The sequence below is a fragment of the Protopterus annectens genome, chromosome 6.part1 (genome assembly GCF_019279795.1).
Source record: "Protopterus annectens isolate FY-2018-M chromosome 6.part1, PAN1.0, whole genome shotgun sequence".
Classification (NCBI taxonomy): Eukaryota; Metazoa; Chordata; order Ceratodontiformes; family Protopteridae; genus Protopterus; species Protopterus annectens.
This window is the reverse complement of record NC_056738.1, coordinates 441,123,780-441,148,133: the sequence shown is the minus strand read 5'-3', so window position 1 is coordinate 441,148,133 and position 24,354 is coordinate 441,123,780. Positions and strand designations below refer to the sequence as shown.

General features: G+C 39.9%; 1 protein-coding gene across 2 annotated transcripts in view; it reads right to left on the bottom strand.

Moving 5' to 3' along the window:
- SPEG (striated muscle enriched protein kinase) overlaps window positions 1-24,354 on the bottom strand; it is a 2,687,905-nt gene that overhangs the window by 989,071 nt on the left and 1,674,480 nt on the right. For both annotated transcript variants that reach the window (XM_044075871.1, XM_044075873.1), the window contains one exon: window positions 2,205-2,293. In XM_044075871.1, the coding sequence (XP_043931806.1) occupies window positions 2,205-2,293 (89 nt within the window). The remainder of the gene's footprint in view (window positions 1-2,204; window positions 2,294-24,354) is intronic.

Below are 24,354 nucleotides of genomic sequence, written 5' to 3'. Positions count from 1 at the left end.
GAGGCCCTGATAGGTCATATTTCATGCTATTTAGAAGGCATCTGGGGATACTGTCTAGACCCATTGATGCAGTATTCTTGGTTTTAGACAGAGCATTAAGGACCTGTTCTCCAGTGATAGTAGGGGGGAGTTATATTTGATGATATTTCCTAAGGGAAGCTTGAGGGGGAGAGAGGAGTAAAGTTGGAGCTAAACATATCAGCCAGAAGATTTGTTATATCTTCTGGCTTAGTATAGGTGGCTCCATTTACAATCAGCGCTGCACACAATTGTGTAATGCCTTTGAGATTGTGGACATAGCTAAAGAATGCTTTGCGGTTGTCCTTAGCCTGGGAGGCCAAACTTACCTCAGATTTGGCTTTGGTAGACTTTATTTGCCCCCTGAGTTGTTTGTTTACTTTAATGAGAGTGCTTTTACCCTGCTGGGTGCTGCACCGCCTACCTTTTGCCATGATTTTCTTCCTCCTGTTATACAGCTGATTGATTTTGTGATGCCACCAGGGTGGCTTGTTTTTTGAGTTAGTTCTGTACTTCTTCCTGGTGGGTACAGCTGCCTCTGCGCAGCTATTGACATGCTTGTACAGGGTTTCTGTGAACAGTTCTGCATAGGCATAAGTATTCTCAGGGTTAATATGGGCTTGAAACTTGGCCAGGTTCTCGCTTAATAGCAGGAGGTTAGCCTTAGAATAAATCCCAAATTTCATTAGATCACAATCACCATTATGCATTACCTTCCATTCTACCACCGGTGATGGAATGGTGATATGTATGGGTGTAACAATTATGTTTTGTGAATTTTGGAGTGGGTTTACTTACTTTTTTATCAACCTTACCTGTGCTAGCATACACGGCAACAAGTAGGCTGGTAAGCATTTACTCTTCTTTCTATCCCAGTTTAACTACCACCAGAAGTTAAGTCAAGGTGAGTGTGTCTGTGTGTGTGTGTGTGTGTGTGTGGGGGGTGTATAGGTCACGATAAAACGGCCACCTTGCTTTCAATAAAAAACTGTCCTAAGTAGTCTCTACTTCTTGCCTCCATCCCTTCTCAGGACCAGCCCATCCACTGACTCTCTGATGCTGAGAATCTCACTCAAACCACAGTCACCACTGACATAACCAGGAGCAAATCCCAATGCTAGCAGGCTGGTTTCATTACTTCCTTATGACTGAGTTTAATAATATTTACTGTTTGGCATTTCAGGGATTCTAACCACTGCCTGCTACATTATTTGGTTAGTCATGTTGGAATGCAACCACTATCATTCATGACGATAAGTTTCAATGGAACTGACACAGCACTAGGATACAGTTCACCTGCCAACCTCATGAGCAACTAACCTTTTAGAAATATGTCATCTGTAATATTTCATTTTATTTTCACAGAATTATAGCTAGCAAATTCAGTGTGGTTCAACAAAATAAAGATTCTAAATACCACTGTTTTGGAAGAGGGTAATCCAGGATACAGTTACTGGAGACAAAGAACACAGCTGACTGGAATCAATGCATCAGAGCATAGATGTGAATTTGTGCTACCTGCTGTCAGTTGGACCGGGTCTAAATTAGATCCACAAAAACCCTTTTCAGTGAATGGATCTTTGCCAAACGTTGTCGAAATCTGACTCTGTCGAATGGCCATTTCGGCAAATTTTTTTGTAGGAGGAAAACAATGCTTGGCCATCATTGGGAATTTGCCCTTCTCTCCACTGTAGTGCGATCTCTAAGTTGGTATATTTAGTTAGGGTGGGGGGGCACAGCCTCCCACATTGGGGGTGTGTGGTGCTGAAGCTCCACTATTTTAGAAGGTTTTAAATTTTGTGAAGTTTTATGGTGGCCAAGCATTTTTTCCCTTAGGAAAAAATTAGCTGAAACGGACGATCGACAGAGTCAGATTTCGACAGCGTTCGGCAAGGAGTTGTTCATTGAAAAGGTTTTTTTCAGATATCCATATAGACCCATTGGACCTTTATTCTGACTGCAGTGCTGCACTGTGATGCAATTAAGCATAGCATGAGAAGCAGGTAAAGCACATCAAGGAATATAAATTAATTGTGTTAGCTTAGCAATGAAGATAAAACAGAAAGGGCAGTATAATTGAGTTGCAGTAGCATATAGCTGCTTATGTTCCTTCCACTGAAAACACACTGGATAGATAATATATAATGAAACTGATGAAATGCCACTCATATAATAACAATGCTTACCAGCAAACCATGGGCTTTGGTTCTCCATGGACTCGAACATTCAGGCTGACATCCTGGCCTTCAAGCACAGATTGATCACTGAGAGCAACCTAAGCAAATGAAACACGCATCATGAAATCACAGAGTACTTCAGTTAGACATGTTACATTTTGATATTTTGTATTATTTGTCAAGTAAAATTTGCCACATGCCTTCCAAAAACTGAGTATACATAATATATTGCTGTTTCTTCTCAGCTTTGAAGCAACGCATCCTTTAGTGTGGAGCTGGAAGAAGAGGATCGACACTTTAGCTTGTACAAAGTAGAGCACTGAGTGATGGGAGGCTTTCCAAGTGCAAATATAGACAGACAGCAAACAATGCGTAATGCAAGACCCAGTAATGCAAGCCCCTAATTCTTACAAAACATAGTGAACTCTGAACTCATGGTTAAAATTTAGTGTTTGCCCACTCACCATGTAGAAGGCGATATCGTCCTCATCTCTGGTATTTATACAGGTTTACTCCACGACTGCTATACCTTGGAATAAGAGGAGTACTCTGACATACCACAGCCTCAGACGTAGCACACATCAGACTTACAGTCCTCAGATTCAAACTATACCCACATGGAGTAGGTAATATGAGGTATGTATCTTCTTACTTAGTTGGTCCATTTTTTTATTGATTATACCCTCCACCCCCATTATGTACCGTAGCAGATTGGGACTCCTTTGCCTCCAAATGAAACACACAGAGCAATCCTGTCCTCATTCAATTCCACAGTTTAGGCACCATTATTAAACAGGTATTATACAAAATACTGCAAATCATCCTACTGAATGTAGCATAACAAATAAAAAAAAATAAATGTTATTCCAAGCAAACTAATTGCTATAACAGTTTACAAACAATCTACTAAGAGGAATTATGAACATACCAAACCATAATTAATATAGTTCTTATAATTATCATAGCAAAATCAGTAGGGGGGCATTAGTGAAACTTTTTCATCACCTTGTGTGTTTAAAATATAAAAGAGCCAATTAAGTCTGTATGCCAGGTTGAGTTTTAAGGGCGGTGTCTACACGAGCCCAAAAGGAGGGGAAGAATCAAGGCTAAGGCTTATTTACAAATGTAATACTAGTTCATTGATGATCAGTAATATTAAAGGCATCACGAAGTTAAGCAATGAGATATATAAAATAATGCCATATTAATCTTAACAATAATAACTTTAAGGGGTCATTAAGCAGTCAAAAGAAGGGTTTCTCAAGGTAACATGGATTGCTGTTTGGATGTCTCAAGATTCTTTTCTCCTTTTAGATGAAGGCGTCATTACCATAAAGCAAGATTTTCGGATAAAGTATATCAGTATAAAGGATGTTAAGGGATAAGAAAAAGAGAATAAGCTCAAACACTGAACCCTGGGGGATTCCAGATGTGAGGTTATACAGTTTAAAAATAACCTCTTTGTAATGAGCTTGCATATATTTTTTAAATAAATATCCACTGTAAATATTTCCCAGTAGACCTGCATTCTCAAAGTGAGTGACTTGCTCAAAGCCACTATAAAAACAAATAATCCCAGCTATCACAAGGGGGCCTGGTCTTTATTGAGGAAAATGTTAACAGTGACCTGTAGAATTGCTGAAATGGTAATAAATGGAAAATTGTGCTGTGAGATATTAATTAGTGGGAAGTCTTGTATAAAAAAGATTTGTTTATAAACTAGTTTTCCAGTGGTTTGACTAGCTGTGAAAACTGATTGGTATAAAATGACTAAGGAAGAAAAATTGTAGAGTTTTGGTAAAAGGATATTCTCTGCTGTTTTGTACATCTGAGTAGAGAAATGGTTCTATCGGTAGGAAATAGGTTTATGTTTACAGTGAAATGCTATGCTACTTTGAGGAATATGCAGTATATCATCATTTCATCATAAAGAGCAGAATCATACAGTTTGATAAGTAGGCAATGGCAGACTTTAGAAAACTAGATTGGAAATGTAATTTATGTAACTCAAGAGCATCTGTGTTATTGCAGGAAGGTGAAGAGAGGAGTGAGGGGAAGAAATAGACTGTTAGGGGATTCAAGATAGTCTTTTAACAGATCTGCACTATCCTCAGAAGACAGAATCTGGTTTTAAGTTTATAGTCCTGTATTTGCAGTTACCTAGTCAGTACTGAATTTCTAGCCAGTACAATTTTCACTTTTTTAAAAAAGTTGCCTGCTTTCAGCAGAAGGATTCAACTATTTTTATTACTGTTCTGGCATCAACTCTGATACTGAGGAAGAAAAAGTAGCCAGTCTGTTTGTCTATGTTTCTATCTATCTATCTATCTATCTATCTATCTATCTATCTATCTATCTATCTATCTATCTATCTATCTATCTATCTATCTATCTATCTATCTATCTATCAAATCTATAACCTACCTATTTATAGCTGTTAACTGGGGAAGAACATTGATAATAGAGATCCAATTACAGGCACCAAATTAAAGATTACAGAAACAAGAAGTAAACAAAATGAAAACAGGAAAATGGACAGATTTGTACAGATGCACAAAAGATTAAATAAGAAATCATGCACATTTGTGGAGGGTTCTGATTAACAAGACAATGCCTACATATATGTTGTTGAAAATCAAAGCACAGTTTCAAAGAGTATATTTACAGTATGTACAAATTAAGGAACCAATTAACTTTTAGTGATATGTATGTAACTAAAGACTCAAGAGAAGAAACAGCAAAAAAGAAAGGATGGGGAAACATGTCTGAGGATTTTAAGTTTGAAGACCAAAAAGAAATAGTTTCTTAGTTAGGAATTAATAATTAGACTGAAAAATACATTTGTGGATCAAAAGTAGAGAAAGTTAGGTGATGTGGCCTACAGGAAACCAGTTGTACTGAGCTTGTCTGAAAAGGTATGCTTTTGATAGGGTTCAGAATTTTGAAGTAAGAGGCCAAGTTTTTTTAGATGTAGTAGTAGTGATTCTCCGAGTTTGGGTATCAGAACTGAGAAGTTTTGGTCTGTGCACCATGGTGTAGTTTTTGGAATTTGTAGTATTGGCTATGAGTGGGTTTGACATCTATGGTTATTTCTGGGGAGTCTTATAATATTTTAGTTTCATAGGTTCATGGGTATATACTGGACTACTGACCACCAGGGCCTTTATAAGCTTAGCAATGCAGTCCAACCCAATTGTGTCCCTATGTATCATGGGTGTTATTAGGAGGGGGTATGTTAGGATGTTTCTAGAGGTTATGGGGGGAGGGGTATGTTAGTTTGGGCATTACTGTCTGCCTATGTCTACCAGACACATGGAGGATACACAGGGTGAATTTCCCATTTCCCATTCACTGGTCAAAGTTACACTTAAATAGGGGTAGGGATAGACTCTGTTTCACATGGCTGAGGAGCCTGTTCCAGAGCATGGGAATCCTCTGAGACACATATCTGCCTTGCAAACATGCCTTATTTATGTCACAAGCAAAATTTAAATCCTTGGATCTAGTTGTTATGATGTTGTTCATTTTGCAGATGTGCAAAAGTCCCATCAGAGCTGGATATGAGGATGACTTGTACACCAGTCATAAACTACCTCTCAGTAACATGTAGGAGACACAGCACAGAGACAGGGCTTTAAGGCAATCCTTATAGGGCATTGTATTTCTACCCTGAATTTTCCTGGAAAAGGAACCTTTGTGGGCATTCTAGCTATTGCATATGTTTGGTCAGGTACATGCCAAACGGGGCATTATACTCAATGATGGGTCTGATAAGGGCCAAATAAAGTGACACTATAACTTTCTTGGACATGGATGCCATGTCCTTACTTATAAGTTGGGTGACATAGAATGATTTTCTTCCTACCTTGGCAACTTGTTGGTCAAAGGCCAGATTGCTGTCTACATATATTCAAAGATCCCTGACTCATAGGGGTGTCCTATCATTGGAGTAATTAGCCTAGGTGGCAGTTTTCATGAAAGTCACTATAATACATTTTTTGGTATTGAGTTTTAGTCCATGACTATGGCACCAGTCATTTGTCTGTATTAGACCATGTTGTAAAATGTTTGTGGTGTGGGGTGGCATCTGTGATAGCTCCCAATTTGTAGTAATTTGTGAACTTGGTCCACCAGAGGACAGGAACATTAGCCTTTACCTCTGAGAAGTAGATGCCAAATAGGAGTGATCCCAGAACAGAGCCCTGAGATACCCCCTCTGGTGCCTGGTCTCTTAGTGGAGGTAATATTACCAGTTCTGATGTCCTGAGTCCTGTCTGTAAGCCAGCTGGCAATCCAGTGAGTTATGTAGGAGTTTATGCCCAGTTCGGTGAGTTGTCAACTATACCCAAGAGCAGTATTGTACTGAAGGCATTTGCTAGGTCAAAGTAGGTGGTATGCACTATTTTCCCCTCAGCAGCACTCTCCCATATTTCTGAGTACCAGGTCCAGTATGTTAAATCTCTGGTAGGTGTTCTCAGTATCTGGTCAAGGGTATTGGTGTTAATAAAGCCAGGAATCTTTGTGCCTGTCAGGATAATGCAGAGTGTGTTTCCCAATCTATAGAGGGGTAGTTAAAGTCTGCCATGAAGAGGGTATTCATTTTAATGGTGAGTGTCTCCACTATGGCTAAGTAGGAGTTATGAGAATCTAGGGACGGAGATGGTGATGTATAGCTTGCTAGGGTATGATATGGGACTTTGCCTATGGTGATTTTCATGTGGATAAATTCCAGGGTTTTATCCTATTTAACCGATGTAGAGTTATGCTTGTTGTTAATTTAGATAGAGACTCCTCCACCATTTGTCCCTATTTGTGCAGCTGATGGTTTACGTGTGTGGAAGGCACTGAAGCTTTGTACTGCTGGAGTACTTTTTGTAGATTTAAACCAAATCTTGGTAACAGCACAGATGTCTACATTCCCCAGAGTGAGGAGAGCTTGTAGGGTCTGGAGTTTCTTGATTAGGCTCCTTGCATTTGGCAGGTATGTGCTGTGAATTGAGCAGTAACTCCTTTAGGTTTCTTTGGGTTTCATTTGCTAAGTCAGTAGGTTTGTCAATTTGGCATTACTTAAAAAAGGCTCTAAGGGGATGGATAAAATTTTAGCCAATATTTGGAAGCCTAGAGGAGACAGGTGCAGACTATCCTTTGCAAAGCAATGTGGTCTGTTAATCATAACCTCCCATGCTGACAAATATTGAACCCCCCTGGAAAGTCATCAGAAACTAAGCCAGTTATTGAATCCAATCCTCTTTTGTTCATACTGTGGCATCATCCGTGGTGAAGGTAGAATGCTTCTCTATGCAAGGCACATACCTGTCTGAGACACCTAATCAGAAAGATCAAAATATAGTACAGGGAAGTATGTTTCACGTCATTAATGCCCATTGGTGTACTGACCGTTATCTTTTCCTTGTTCAGCCTGCTGAGTGGGGCATGTGTGTACCATACAATGGAGTCTTTAAAGCCAAGAGTCCTGGGTAATGTGTTAGCTTGCCTTATGAGCTTTGTTCTTCATTGAATAGTGGTGAGAACACGGCTGATTGTGAGTAGAAAGTGCCAGACCAGTGGTGAGAAAATGCCAGATTGCAAAAGTTTAAAAAAATGAGATATTAACCTTTTTGTTTAATGAGTATCCATTTGGTTGTGGTAATTGTCTGGCAGAAATGCACATGTTTAGGATAGAGGGAAATGAATTAACATATTTGTTAGAAATAAATTGTAGAACTTTGAGGTTTCTGTTAGCAGCAGCAGTAGCTGTTGACTCATTCCCTCCAATGAAGAACTGGAAGTATGCGCTGTAACTTCCAATAGTCAGAGTTTAAACTTTTTTTATAGTTTGTGTCATCACATTTCAAACAAATGTGCATATCTCCGGAACTGTAGGTGCTACTAAAGAAGTGTAAATGGTAAACTCTTCAGCACAAAGTTTTTATAGTGTTGGCATTCTTTTGGTTCTAGGTTTAAACTGGAAGTCACAGTAAACATAATAACCATTAAATGTGTAATATTTTGTAAACAATTTAATAGCTCTGTAACCAGTCTAGTTTTATATATATATATATATATATATATATATATATATATATATATATATATATATATACATACCGTTAGTAGCATTTTATTCATCCAGCTGACAGTTTTCATATGAGGCTAAGCAGTTGTGTCTGTACTTCTTGGTTGTTGAGGAATTTAAAAAAGGATTACATTTATGACACTATAAATAAATGTGAGCAACAATTAATATCTCTTTACCTGCACAAGACATAGGTCAAATATCAACACAGTTAATTCTGCCATCATGTAAGCTTTAACATGAAATTGTTTAATATTTTATGTGTAGCGTGGATTTTGAAATTATTACTACAAATATGAACAAGCAATATTTGATGCCTAGGGACATCAGTAGGATGTAGTTGCAGAAACACATACAGACGTCACAAAGCTGTAATGAGTTAAGGTGTACAGCACCTCTCCATTAGGGTGCTGCAGTTGCAGCTTCTTTGAGCAGTGGTCTGTGGGCCATAAATGTATCTATTTTTCTAAAGAAAAAAATGCTACATTTCCTTACTTAAAAACTAAATACATATCAGAAAAACGCCGTTAGGCCAAACAGCACTCTGAACAGCCACCTAGTTTGCCTGTGCATAAGGCTAGCCATGCCCATCATTACTGAAAGAGCTATATACAGTGGATTCAGGTGGGGGGGGGTGATAATACCTCACATGAGCTATGTTTCTGAGAGTGAAATAACATCTGGTCTATGTTGTAATATCCAGGACTATAGTAATTCATATTTGCTAAAAGCTACAATGCTTAAGATGAGTTGAGCAGACCTTTTGAGGAGGATGAAGCAGTGGCTGTATGAATTCTGGTGGAAGGGTACAGAGTGAGAAGCCTTCAGTTGGGTTCTATATCATCCGAGCAAAATAGGTAATATGTAATAATATGAGATCCAGGTATGGGATATATGCTTCAACTTTCAGCATTTGGGAACATTGTTTTCTATAAGCATAAAGTGGGCTGCTTGGAACTGTAAGCAAAAGGGAATGTATGGGTATTGTGAGCCTTTGAGGGCTTTTGTGTGAATGTATAATGTTAGATGGTGTTTTTTAGATGTCATTTTTTAAAGAAAGTGTAAACAGTGGTCTCTTTCTGTGAAATAGTTGTGGCAATATGGGGTAGGATTTTGATGGGGGATGCACTGACTTTGTAAAGGTAATTTGCTTTTCTGCGAGCAGTGTATGCTAGGTAAGTACATACGGAAAATGTTATGATATCAAAGCACAAATACTGTAATCATGAGGTGACAAAAGTAAAGTAATAGCATATCTTTTAGTCTAAACTGTATGTAGAAGTAAGGAAAAGAGGGAGTTGAGATTTGTGTGCGTGTGTGTGTGTGTGTGTGTGTGTGTGTGTGTGTGTGTGTGTGTGTGTGTGTGTGTGTGTGTGTGTGTCTGGTTTGTAGGGGGGAAGAGAAGTTGCACTAGTTAGATATCAGCAAACTGATAAAGTATTGGCTACACTCAAGCCAATATTTTAGTCTCCTGCTGCAATGTTACCTATTTGCTCTTTATTTTAACTTTTTTATTTAATAAAGGCATTAGCCAAGTGATCCGTTTTTATTTTGCTTATTTTTTGTTACACAAGTTAGGTAAGATATAAGAGATGTGACATGACTGACATGGAGTAAATAAAGAAGGGTTGTTATAAAAGGAAATGTGATGTACATTAGGTTGAGACATTTGGATGAACCTACTACCTTGGTGGTACCAAATGCAGTACCCTTTATAAGAATGTATTTATTGAGGTACATCTGCTACTGATGGTCCTAACAGCAAGCAGGCTATAATGGTTGATAGGTGCAACTTAATATAAGGAACATAAGATAAGCCCTTCTCAAATAAGATAGGCAGATTAAGGAGATTTTGTTGAACTTCAGATGCCCAGAGTCAAATGCCATAAGATCTGCAACAAATTGATAGCCATGACTACTTTGCCAAACATTATTTACTAATGTTAGCCTTTCTAGCCTTATAAATGATATTGAGAAATACTGAGAAACTTAGGAGAGAAGTATTTCCACTGTAAGATCAATGTTCTGTATTCCAATCTCCATGTTGAAGTTGTTTTAGGTTTAGGTGTACCAAAGTTGCTTGCACCTATGACACAAGGTTGCATAAGAAGGTGGTGGTCCAACTCCTTATGCAGGGAGAACCAGTGTTGCCTTGGCCATAGGGAAAACACAGGATTAATTCAGTCCTTTCTATATTAAGTACCATGCTATAGAGGAAAACATACAGAAAATCTTTTCTCCATTGGATGGATATGTTTTCACTACTAGAGTTCTTTTAAAATGGGAGATATGGAATTTCTGAGTGGAGGCAAACAGGTGCATCTCTGGAATGCCCTAAAGCAGGCTGAGTTCAAATAAGGCTTTTTGGTCCAACTTTCATGCAGGAAGACAATATATGTATATGTCTGGGTGATCCATCAGGGCATTCTGTCCTTAAGGAATACAATAAGCGCAAAGAGGGATGTTCTACTTTGTTGCCAGATTCCAAGCCAACATGGCTATCCTGCATACAAGGCAAAAGCAACTACTGTTGATATACCACATCACTGTGGTATTGGGTGCGACAAGGTGGAGGGCTCCTGAAAGACATATCTGAAGCTCTGAAGTACATAAGTGATGGCCAGTATATCTTTGTTATCATTTTGTCTTGTTTTTTCAAGTGTTCTAGACCTGCATGGTAGCTACACAAACACAAGACAGGCATTCAAGGTTAGAAAAATGGCAACCACTGGTTCTGAAAATGAAAAAAAAAATGTATGAATGTCTCTGGTATCATGTTACAGTCTTCAATTGAGTTTAAAAATACAAACAAGATACACAATTACTTAAGACCAAGATTAAAAAATGCAATTATAAAATGTATAAAAACGAGAATAATTAAAACAATTAATCATGAAATCTGTTTCCGACTACACCAAGTATTTAAGCCTATAGGCTTTAAAGTTTCATGTTTTAAACCATAAACATGTTCTTTGTATAATAACAAGTCTTTTGTGGAAGCACCATATATCATAATCAATGTCAATTGCTCAAATATGCAAGCTGGTAGTTTCTGTGCATTACATGAGTAAACTGGTTATAATGAAGGGCCATAGGGCTTTTTAGTATGCTGTTCTTTACATCCCCGTGATGGAGTCAACTTAAATCTTGTGTTAGTGTCACAAATGTAAAAAAGACCACAACAGCATCTCAGAGGATACACTATGTATTCAGTGTACAGGTCTAATGACATATGGAGAAAATAATTTGACACTAACTGTGAAAATTCATAATTACAATACACACAATAGTACTTTATTTAGCATCAATATGTATAGTGTGACCCATAGCTTTAAATTTAAAATTCATTTGTTTTTAATTATTTTAATGGATTCGAGAATGTGATTGGAGCTATTTTTACAGGGGATGTATAAATGGATGGTAGTTGGTAGAATGTTATATTATTTATTCTGATGAAGTCCCTGTGTAAAGGGAAACAATCTCTCAACATGAATTAAAGTTCTTGTTCTTAATATGACTTTATTTTATTATTTATTTTATTTTATTTGACAGTTGTTAACTGGGTTGGTCCAACTGGACCAGAGGCCCATTTTCAGTGGACACCCAGAGGAGAAAAGCTCCAAAGTATTTAAGCAATAAATAGTTAAAACTGACAGTAAAATATAATGCTGTTCTACATAGTAGTTAGAGAGAAAATAATGACATCAAGGAGGTAATACAAAAAACAAAAACTGAAATGAGCACCAACAAATGTAGTTACAAGAGACCAACAAATGCAGTTACAAGAGAGAATACAATTTACCGGAAGTGGCATCGCAGACAATGTGAAAATAATTTATAGCTGATTGTTTGGTAAGAACAGCAATAGAGGTCAAATACATTGATTTACCTCTGATAGTATCTGTAAAATATCAGGTAATACACAAGCTAAGTACATAGCATAGAATACCTACTTACACAGTCATATTGTTTGATAGAAAGAAGAGGCAGTGGATAAAGAGATGATATATTATTGGTATAGAGAAAATACAGAATAGAAGGAGTCTGAATGCACAAGTAGCTGTGATGTTGATCATAGAGATTGAGAAAAAAATGTATGGGGTACGGTTGGAAGGATGGAAGTGGTTAGGTAGGATCCTAGCAAGGACAGATCCTTGAGCTTAGAAGGAAGAGTTTTATTTGCTTTTTGAATAGAGTAGTATTTGGGGTGCTTCTAATAGAGTTTGGAAGTTTATTCCAGGCTAAAGACACATTGTAGTTGTAGCGAAGTTTACCTATGTTTCTGTTGAGTTTATGTATGTGAAGGAGTTGTTGCTCTGAATTTCTAAGTGATCTGGTGGAGTGTAGAAGGAGACAAGAGAAGAGAGGGAGGGGCAAGCAGTAGGTTTGCATAGGATGGTGTAGTGATTTGCAGTAGTGCTAGAAGGAGTTGTTGGGGGAATTCAGGCCATTGCAGTTAGTTGTTTTAATGCTATGCAATGGTGAGATCTGTGGGGTTGGTTTGTTGCAAATTTGGCAATATTATTGTAGGTTCGTTCTAGTTGGGAGATTAATGTGGATTGTACGTTTGTAAGTATGAGAGCAGCATAAAGGAGGCCGGGTAGTAGGAATGCTCTAGCTAGGGATAGTTTAGCTTCAGGGGTAAGGACTTTTTTGTTACAATACAGTAATCCTACTTTTTGATGTGTCTTTTTGATACATTGGTGAATATGCTGGTCATATTTAAGCTGGTCATCTATTATAGTGTCGAGGAGTTTTTTTTGAGGGTCAGCTGTGATGATGCTGTTATCTAGTGAGGAGATGCAAAAGGAAGGCTTGTGGTCAGAGAGTGATTTAGGTAGGAAGAGTAGGAGTTTGGTTTTCTTGGGGTTTAGGATAAGCTGTTTTTTATTCAGCCATTTTTCAACGGAGTTAAATGTGTTTTTAGTAAGGGAAAGGAGATGGGATATGTTATTGGTGGAGGTGATGAGGGTGGAGTCACCTGCATATTGGATGAGAACAGAGTGGTTGCAAAAGGTGTAGAGATTGTTAGTAAAGATATTGAATAGAAGGGGCCAAGGATAGAACCCTGTGGGAACCCAATTTTTACAGACAGAAGGTGAGCCATCGGACAGATTGTGATCTTTTTTAGAACGGTAGCTGGAGAACCATTGCATGGTGTTATGAGAGAGGTTGAGTTGATGTACTACCCATTACTCATGAAATGTTTAAACCTTACTTTTCAGAATTACTTGAGTGATAAAATAAATGTGACTTGTAATTTGACTAAAACTAAATAGAATGTATTCAAGTCTCTTGACTTATTGATATCCGCAGTTACTTCTACAGGTTCCAGCATTTAACATCTATTTCTTGGATACAAGTTTCAATTTGGAAGCTATACCATTGTGTTTTATTGATTATTTCACATTTTGAATCACAAAATTGTTGTTTTCATCATCTGCTTTACAAATTAATCGATTATTTCTATTTTAATCTTGAATACATTCTATTCAGTTTTAGCCAAATTACAAGTGACATTTATTTTGTCACTCAAGTAATTTTGAAACATAAGGTTTAAACATTTCATTAGTAATGGGTAGTAATTTTTCTACATGTAATGGTAATAGTGTTAAGTAGTCTATAAGCACTGTTGACATTCTCATTACCAGCAATGCATGCAGAAATGCTATCTGAATCAAAACTGATAACATTCATATTTTACAAACAGAAAAGTGCAGTTATTTTGTTTTAACTATTCTTGCTATTCATTAATTTATGATGCATACGAGGTTAGAGTATATACTTCCTTGGGCTATACAAAACAATCCTGGACTGGTGTTTACTTGTGCCACCCACCAACAGAATTTACTGTGAACTGGGGTATGAGGGCTTTATTCTCTTTAGGTACTATAAGTGCTAGCAACATAGCTTTTTCTGAGGTACAGCTGGTTTCCTCATGTGTAAACTCACCAGAGGAACCATATGAACTGAAAAGGATGTGTAGCATACAGCCTTAGGATAATCCTTGCAGTCATATAAGGCTGAGTAGTAGCCAGTGAAAAGAAGAAACTGAGCACCACAATATTTTCCTGAGTGAGGGATAACCTGCATTTCATGGTGTCCAAAATGGTACCTCGGAAGAATTTAGATTAAGAAGAACTAAGGGTGGGCTTCGGAACATTCAAGAATATCCTTAGTCTAGTGAAGAAAGTACAGTTGTGTACACTTACCATAAATGTAGATGTTCGAGTGTTCTCACTGCTGCAGTCATCACCATTGGGTTGTCCATGCTGTGGTAGCCCTCAGTAGGTCCGAATACCAGAGTCAAAGGATTTGTGTGTCGGCTACTGTTGCTTGCTGGGTGACGTCAGGTCATCTGAGCTATAAAGGAGAGCAGACAATGCCACTACCTCAGTTTTTCTTGCCTTAACCAACCAAAGAAGTCCAATTTTTATAGTTATTAGTAGTCCTGGGGTCGGAGACCCCCATAGAAATATATGTCTCTGTAAGGACAGCATATATCAGGGAGAAGGTGGGAGGGAAAGCATGACTGCAGCAATGAGAACACTCGAACATCTACATTTATGGTAAGTATACACACCTGTACTATGTTCTTCATTTCTCACTGCTGCAGTTATCACCATTGGGAAGATTCCCAAAGCTGAGGAGAAGGGTGGAAGGTTGATATAAACTTAAGATTGGGAGAGCATGCCCTGCAGATTTGCAGAGGCAAACCTGGCCCTAGCTTTTGAGAATAGCTTCAGATGGTAATGTTTGGTGAAGGTGTTGACTGAAGTCCATGTGGCAGCTTCCAGGATGTCCTTGGTGGGTACCCCTCTAAGGAATGCTGTGGAAGTAGTTGTTGCCCTAGTGGAATGGGTTCTGATGGTCCTAGGGGGTGGTTTTCCATGCAAGGAGTAGCAAAATTGGATGCAGTGTGCTATCCATTTGGAAATGGTCTGTTTGGATATTGGTTTCCCCTGTGCCCTGTTTTAAAGCTGACCAAGAGCTGGTTAGTTTTCCTGAATGTCTTTGTACGATCCAGATAAAATCTGAGTTGCCTGTGCACAAACAAAGAATGCAGTATCCTTTCCCCCTTGTTCTGAGGGTTAGGGAAGAAGGTGGGCAGGTGGATGGCCTGGTTGAGAGTAACATCTGAAACCACTTTTGACATGAAGGAGGGGTTGGCTCTCAGGGAGACCCTGTCTGCATGGAAGATGATAAATGCCTCAATGGCCATTTAAGCCTGAAGCTCTGACAATCTCCTGGCTGAAGTGATAGCCAGGAGAAAGTAATTCTTCCAAGAAAGATACTTCAATTCAGAGGATGCTGCAGGCTTGAAGGGGGGCAGAGTAAGCTTTTCTAAAACATAGTTCAGATCCCAGGCTAAGGTGGCTGTCTTCTGGGAGGCCTAATATTTGTGGCTCCTCTAAGGAATTGTTTAATAACAGTGTGGGAGAACAGTGGCTGTTTTTTTCAAAGTGTGCCGAGATGGCAGAGGCATGGATCTTTATGGAGGAGAAGGGGAGACCCTTATTAAGAAGTTCAGCCAGATAATCTAGAATAAGAGGAATGGAGGGCAAATGAATGTCTGCCCCCTTGGACTGGCTCCAGGAGCAGAAGTTTCCAGTGTAAGATTTTCTGGTGCTGGGCCTTCTGGTTTCTGTGATGATGTCAAGGACTTGGTTGCTTAGCATAGATTCCTTGTTGGTTATGGTAGAATACGCCATACTGAGAGCTTGAGAGTCTCAAGGTCTGGGTGCAGCATTGTCCCCCCCCTGGAATAGCAGGTGAGGTATCAGAGGTAGGTGCCAGCAGGAGCTGGAGAGATAGGCTGCGCAGCAGTGGGTCCCAATGCTGTCTGGGCCAATCTGAGGTAATGAGTATTGCTTTTGTTTTTTCCTCCCTTATCTTGATTAATACTTTTGGAATGAGAGGAAGAGGAGGGAATGCATACACAAAGAGGGTATTCCAAGGGAAGGTCAGGGCATCGACCTTCCAGGCCAGGTGATGGTACTCCCTGGTGCAGAATTTCTGTACTTGGTGATTTAAATGAGCGGTAAAGAGGTCCACCTGGGGGGGTCCCCCATGTGTGGGTAATTTGCAGAAAAATGTCTCTGTGGATTTGCCATTCATGTGGGTCCAGCAGGTTTCTGCTTAAGTGGTCTGCTAGGGTGTCGTTGATGCCCGGTAGGTATTGGGCTATAAGAGAGTTTTGCACTGCTATAATTTCCTTTTGGTTGATGTGCAAAGATAGTATTTGAGTATCCCAGAGACTTTGGTTGCATTTGACTTCTAGGTGGGCACCCCAGGCTATGTCCAAAGCATCTGTAGTTATGGTCTGGTCTGATGGACGGAGGGTGAATGGAAGTCCCTTGTTCAGACCACAGGCCTGGGCCCACCAGAGGAACTCTGATCTTATGCAAGGGATCACAGGCAGGGAGGTGTCCAGAGGTTGAGAGTGTTGACACCATAGGTTCTTTAGGTACCACTGAATTTTCCTCATGTGCAGTCTGGCCAGAGGTACCAGGAGGATGCATGAGGCCATGTACCCTAGAGCTTGCAGGAATTTCCTGGCAGAAAGCTGGGTTAGGGAGGCCAGAGTAGTGAAGTATTTTGGTAGGAAACTGTTTTTCTGGGGACAGAAAGGCCATTTGCAGGAGCTAGACATTTGGTGAATCCCCTGGGAGCAGTAGATAAGCGAAATGGCAAAGCAGAGAATAGAAAGTGTAATGATCCTGCTCTGAAGTGCAGGAATGTTCTGCATGATTCCCTTATTGGAATGTGCAGGTAAGCATCCTTTAGGTCAAAGGTGACCATCCAAGCTTTGTTTGGCAGCATTGGTAGAAGCTGTTGTAAGGTAAACATTTTGAATTTTGGGATTACGAGGAAAGTATTGAGAAAGGATAGGTCCAGGATGGGACGCCAAGTTCCCTCTTTCCTGGGTACAAGGAATAGTCTGGAATAGAATTCTTTTGCAACTTGTTCCAGAGGCACATGTTCTACTGCCTCTAGGGCTATAAAGTTTTGCACTTGTTTTAGTGTTTCTGCCCACTGGTTTGGCGGTAGGTCTGGGTACCCTCTTTAAGGTGGTAGGTGTCGGAAATAGAATTTGTACCCCTGAGTAATAATTTTTAAGACCCATTGATTCTTTGTTATAAAGTTCCAATTTTCTCTGCAAAGAGATAGCCTTCCTCCTAGCATTTGGTGTGGTGGAGGCAGGCAGATATGGGAAAGGTAGTCATTGAGAGTTTATAGCATACAGGGTTATAGGTTCATAGGTTCATAGGTTCATACTAGGCTATCTGCCCTAGGGCATTTTGTCCAGCAGTGATACAGAGATGATTCCTAGATTTCTCTTGAACAGAGTCAGTGAGGCTCTGCCTCACATGGACTGGGAGTCTCTGGGTGATGAATATTTATATCCGTGTTGAGGTTTAAGTCTCTTGCTCTTTTGAGGTGAGCATGTCCATTAATTATGTCAGGCACAGATCACCTCTGAGCAGACGGTATGCAACTGAATAGAGCTGGAGTTTCTTCAGTCGACATATGTTTGAGCCTTTATCCTTTTGGTGAGGAACAATCATTGGTCTGATATGATCAGGTGGGCAATGGGTCTTCCTAACCACTTTTCTGGCACCAGTTATCCATTTCTATGAGACCTTTCTGGAGGATGTCTGTGTCGGGTTGTTTTTGAACTTCCTGTTCTAGTGCTAGAGGGTACTGTTTAATTCTTTGCTGGCCCTGAGTTTGAGCCCTGGTGGGTCTGTCCCTATGGGTTTTGCCTTGTGCCTGCCTGTTTGGTGCAGGAATGGACCAGTGTTTAGAGGGAAAATTTCTGCTGAACCTAGGAGGTTGTACTTGAAAGAAATCTTTAGCAGTCTGCATCAATTTTGCTTTGTCTTCCATCTTTTTAAGTACCTCTTCAGGTTTCTGTCCGAACATGAGGTCTTTGTCAAGAGGTAAATCAATGATTTTAGCTTTAACATGATCAGGGAGAGGTAGTTTCTTCAACCATGCATGTCCTCTGATAACAGATCCTGTCACTGCTGCCCTGCTAGAAGCTTCTAGGGCATCAAATCCACAGTGCAAGGAGTGCTTTGCCACCTGAGACGAAGAGTGCAGTAATTCTACTATCACTTTATTATTGGCAAAATCTGGTAAAGCAGAAATTTTCTGTTTCAAAAGTTCTAAAGTGTGCTGTTGATATTTTAACATATGGAACTGACAGTAGAGAGCCCTTAAGGCTAAAGTTGCAGAGGTATATACTTTTTTACCTCATCTGTCTAGGGCCCTGGATTCTTTGTCTGAGGCAGTAGGATTCTTTGCAGAGGTACCCTTAACTCCTTTAGGTCCCTGAGTAATCATCTCTGGATCTGCTATAGGATTTCTGTAGATGAATTTATGTGCTTGAGATACCCTGTAGTACCTGTCAGGTTTTCTGGGGGCAGGTGGAATGGTGTCAGGGTTAAGGCTGGATTCTTGGTAAACATCATCTACCACCTCCAAAATGGGTGGGAGGGCTGGAGGCCTATGCTGGGGTAGGTCCAGAAACTCTCTTAGTCTTTTCTTGGATAGAGGGAAATCTGTTGATTCCCATTGGAAGTGTTTCCTGAGGGTGTGGAGGGTTTCCCCAAAGGAAAAGTCTTCTGGAGGTGATGCAGAAGGAATAGATTCTTCTGTATCTGAGTCTTCATAGGCAGTAAGAGGATGTTCCCCTTCAAAAACAGAGGAGTCAGATCCCTCTGAGTCTAAATCTGAAAGGATATCTGGAGAAGGTTCCCTTTTCCTTTTGACTGGAGTGGCCTCATTACTCTACATGAAAGTGATGAGACCCTCTGCCATTTTAAGCATTCTAGTTTGAGGAGGGGGAGGAGTAGTGGAATGGAGACTTTTTGCTGTTTTCTTTGGCGTGGGTCTATGTCTGGCCTGAAGGGTATCCCTCGGTGCTGTCAGTGTGTTAGTCGGAAGAGAGGGCAAAGGCCTTAAAGTGAAATCTGAAGTGCGAGCGGTATACTTGGAAGGTGGTGCCTGCTTAGCGGCTCTAGACCCAACCGAGGGTGAGTCAGCCAAAGGCCCGTTAGATGATGCAGACATCTGCAGCATACAGGAGTCCGAAAGGGTCTCAGTAGAGGCCTACAAAGTCATCAAGTCGGGAATCAGGGGTTGTGAAAGCGCCTCATTGAATTCAGAAGAACTAACGACCCATTTAGAAGTGGTGTCATCGGAAGGCTTGGCCTTATGCAGTCTGTCTCTATCCTTATCTTTACTTTTTTCAGAAGATCTGCAGTTTGCTGACTGATGGATGCCATATCAGTAATCGGAGACAATGAAAATAACTGGCTACAAACAGAGCTCTGCAATGAATAGTTCTAGCATTAAAGGGGGCACAGAACCGACAGCGGGGTACTTTGTGTGGTATTTGCTTTCTACAGGTGTGACAGTTATTGACTTTTTCAGACATCGGTTAGTGCAAGAAAAAGGAAGGATCCCCAATGGGGTACTTAGCTTTAGATGTTTTCAGCTGAAGTTAGAAGTTTGGAAACAGCCGACTGTCACTGTTGCAAATTGCTTCTGCTATGGGCTCCATGGCAAGAAAGACTGAGGTAATGGCATCACCTGCTCTCCTTTATAGCTTGGATGACCTGACATCACCCAGCAAGCAGCAGTAGCTGACGTACAAAGCCTTTGACTTTGGTATTCGGACTGACTGAGGGCTACCACAGCATGGATAACCCAATGGTGATGACTGCAGTCATGAGAAATGAAGAACATTAGCACAGTATAGCTCAATGCTTAGGTCACCTTTTCCTTCACCTTTACCTGAATTAGGCAGTCATCGAGATAAGAATATTGATATCTTGCAGCTTGAAGTGGGCAAAGATGGGATTTTGTAAGCAACCTGGGAGCAGTGGAAAGCCAAAACAGCAAAGAGATACATTAGGAGTATTTTGATCCCGATAGACACTGGAGGAATTTTCTATTATCTCCCTAAAGTTCTGGACATGCATAAATGCATTCTTCATGTTTAGTGTAACCATGAGTGCCCCTACAGGCAGCAGAAGGCAGAGAACTGAAGGGTGAACATCTTGAATTTTATCTTATGCCAAATACTTGTTTAACTCGACAAGTCAAAATGGGAGTCCACTGTCAATTTTTTATAAGAACCAAAACTTTCTGTAGTAGTACCCTTGCCCTTGTTCTAATAGAGAAATTAGTTTTACAGCTGCTAAGGTGAGTATATCTTTTAAGAGGGTTTCTGCCAAGGATAGATATATCAGAGAGATGGGAGGCATTCCCATTAAGGATGGTCTGGTCATGAACAACATTTTGTAACCCATATTTATGAGATCCTTTATCAAATGATCAGTGGCCAATTCAAACCAAGTGGGTCTGAAAATGGCTACTCTGCCTCCTAGATAGCTGACGTAGGACAGGGTATGGCAAACAGTCTAGTCAGGACTGGGAGAGCATTGTCTTGTTTGGGCAGTGGACTATTGCCCCTGCCCTTTTCTGTCTGATTGACTTATCTTCTGCCACTTCTTCACTGGCCATTCTCAAATGCTTTATTTTCTTTCAATTATTTTGAGCAAGATTGCTTGTAATGGAAGGTCATTGTTTCATGGAAAAATGTCTGTTTTACTCATAAAATGAAGAATGGTCTCCACTATCTTACCCTTTTCCTTCATTTTTAACTAAATACTTTCTATGATGAAGGTCTGAAAACCATTTTCTTGTCTAAAAGTGCATTTAGTATCTCCAAGGGCTGGATACTTAACCTGATACACCATCTCATTATCAAGCTTGAGGTGACGTATCATGGGTATCATTCATGCTGCAGTAGTATTAAATGACATTCTTATTGAGTCTGAAGAAGAAGAATGGATGTCTCCCTCCTTTGTACCATGCCTACTCATGTACATAGCATAGGGAAGGGCAGCCCTGTGCAGGACTTATGCTAATTGCTGCCTTAGAAGAAAGTTGTAGCAACAAACAAATGAACCTGGTTACACTCCAAATGCTTTTGCTTTTAGGATGCTCACAGAGGTAAAATGTTATGCAACAAAATTTTACATTTACATTTATTCTATAGCACTCAAAACTTGTTCATTTATTGCCGTAGTACATTTTAGTTTTCCCATTAATTTTTGAATACCACCAGTATATGAGTCCAACCCCCCCCCCAAGCAGTATTATTAAAGAATCTTTCATTGAAATGACATAATCAAATAGCTGCTGTTAGCCACTTAGCAAGCTTTAGGCATGCTGTTACCTTAGCTATTGCTGGTAGAGTCATTTAGCTGCATGGTATGCTAAAGCACATGGTTCACTATCGTGGCGGATTTAGAGCTTAATCTGCTTGTTGATATCACTTATTGTTAGATTGTTATTTGATCAACTTCCACTGCTACAATGTAGTCCTTTTAACCTCTTGCACTTATTATATTGAACCTTTTACACTTCAGATCTGTTATACATATCATCATAACTACAAATTTTATATTAGCTAGCACTTTTAAGATTTTTCTCCCACCTGGCAGGCATGTGTCTCTTCTTTTGCCAGCCTCATTGCACGCGGTATTCTCAGCCATTGCAAAAACTACCAGATGTCTATAGACAATGAGCTACTACTTGACATGCATGACACCATCTGAGAGAGATGCAGATATTTACATAACCCACACATGACCTTTACACAACAAGATGATTTGTGCACCAAGCATTACTACTCACACCACTGCATGAATATGCCAAACCAATAGATGCTGTTTCCACCATTTCCAAAGCCTTCTAGAGATAGAAAGAGCAAGTCTTAGCAGAAATCCAAAAACACATCATTACCACCCTCACACATAGAAATGAGTCACCAGGCTGTTGAGTGTAAATTATCCACTTGCTCTAAGTCCATGAGCACAGTGACTCCATACTTACAAGGCTAGATATGGACAGGATGGCAGTTAGTTCTCTCTCTGGCATCAGGATCTGTGATGTTATGAGGGTTCTTAAGTCCCTCACATCAGGCAAATATAAACATAACCTAGTGGTAGCCTATGTTGGCATGTATGCAGGGGCGGCTCGTCCTATCGGACTGCCGGTCTGCAGCCCTCCCACCTAGAAAAAAAATAAATAAATATCTGTGAAACAAAAAATTCATGACTGCCTTACCAGCAGTCCGGATAGGGACATACAAAGCAATTGTTGCTGTGAGATGCCCAGGATTCTGTGCGGTGACAACCGCACAACACAGAGGAGCTCCAGACTGCTTCAGCCGCAGTCAGAGCCAATAAGAGGACTGAGCTGCTCTCGCAGGACTTGCCAGACAGTGCATGCACGGGAGTACTGATCGGTGAAGGAGCATGCAGGATTTAGTAGCAGCAGCATGCAGGAAGTAGCTGGTTTTGCGTTTTGGGCTCATGCCTCGTGGATTTAGTAGCAGCAGCATGGTTTTGGGCTCGTGGATGTACTGGCCGGGTCGCATGCAGGATTAGGTGGTAGCTGATCTTCATCTGGTGGTCGCTCGCTGTTTGGATGGAGTTTACTTGGCAATGGTTGCTGGTTAGTCCGGGTCATGCAGCTAGGAGTGTGTGTGTGTGTGTGGTTAGTCCGGTCGCTGGTTAGTCCGGGTCGTGCAGGAGCTGATCGATGGGCTGGTGTGTGGGTGTGTGTGTGTGTGTGTGTAGTTCGGTCGCTGGTTAGTCCGGGTCATGCAGGTCATAAATTTGACTCCTTTTATTCAAATGATGACAAAAACTGCTATATTATTTACTTTTCTTTTTAAATACATTTTGGGTTTTGAGCAGATAATTCTCTGTCTACAGACTTCTTCTGTCCTTACTTTGTGGATTGTCACTGATCGTTGCATGACTTATTTTCAGCAGCTAAGGGCTTTTCTCTGAATAAAGCAGGGATGTTGTATTTTGTTAAGGAATGAGAGAAGGCTGTTGCCTGATATGACCTTGTCTTTAAAAACTGGTTTAAAACCGCAGAAATCAGTAACGCTGTTTATTGATTTTTGAGGTTGCATTCAAAATCTGCCTTTTTAGTGGTACTAACTTGTGTACTTGTCCAGTTATTAATTTAAATGCAAAAGGAGTATGCGGTTATATCAACTTATATGTCAGATGGCACATTTTTGCACATTAGGAACCATGTACTGCTGACTGCTGCTGCAGACTGTTATCAGTGACGTCCAACAGTGTTTTGAGACTATTTGTGATTTCTTGAGCCTGTTTTTAGATGACCAACTGCAGAGATGCGAATGGGTATAGCAAATGACAATTGCAAGTGTCTGCACAGTTTAGCATTATTTCAAGGGGGGGGTCTATAATACATACCTTGCTACTGTTCACGATACCTTTGTTTGGTTACTGTTTTTCTTTGGAAGGGAGAGACCTGGATTTAAAACTGCATCTAAATACTTAACCATAAAGCTTGTCTTAGATGCAATAAATATGTAGTGTCTTGATTGTTCATTCTTTTCACTAGTAGGGAAAATATACAAAGTCTGCACAATGTTTCCACTTTACAAAGTTGCGGTGGACAGACTCTCCATAAGCAAACAGAAACTGCTCCCTCTTAAAAGTGAAGTCAGACATGCATTCGTAAAGGTGTTTAAATGTTGTGAGCAAGAAGATGGTCATGTTTAACTATTTCACGCTGTATGATAGGTAGCACAGAGCCATTTATACTATATATTTAATGTAGAAGTTAGGTTTAATTAGCCTTCTATTTCTAGATATGTGACCCCCGGAGGGCATCGCTGTTTAAACGTATGATAACAAAAAGCAAACACAAGTGGTGCCTTCAATGAAAAAATGCCCTCGCATTCAAAACACTTAACATATTAGTGTTTTCACAATATAAAAATGCATTTATGTGTTCCGTATTATGTTCTTTGCTATATTTCTCCATCTTCCCTTCTTTTGTTTTTGTTTGTTTAAGCATACAACTCTCACCTGTTGTTTTATTTATCTATAATATTCATGTGTATGGACAAGTCTGGTTTAATAAACATTTTTGTTTCTGCAACTGCTTTAATGTGACGCCTTCTGTATGCAAACATAACTCTGCTTAAAAATGCTATACAGGCCTTTTGCTTAT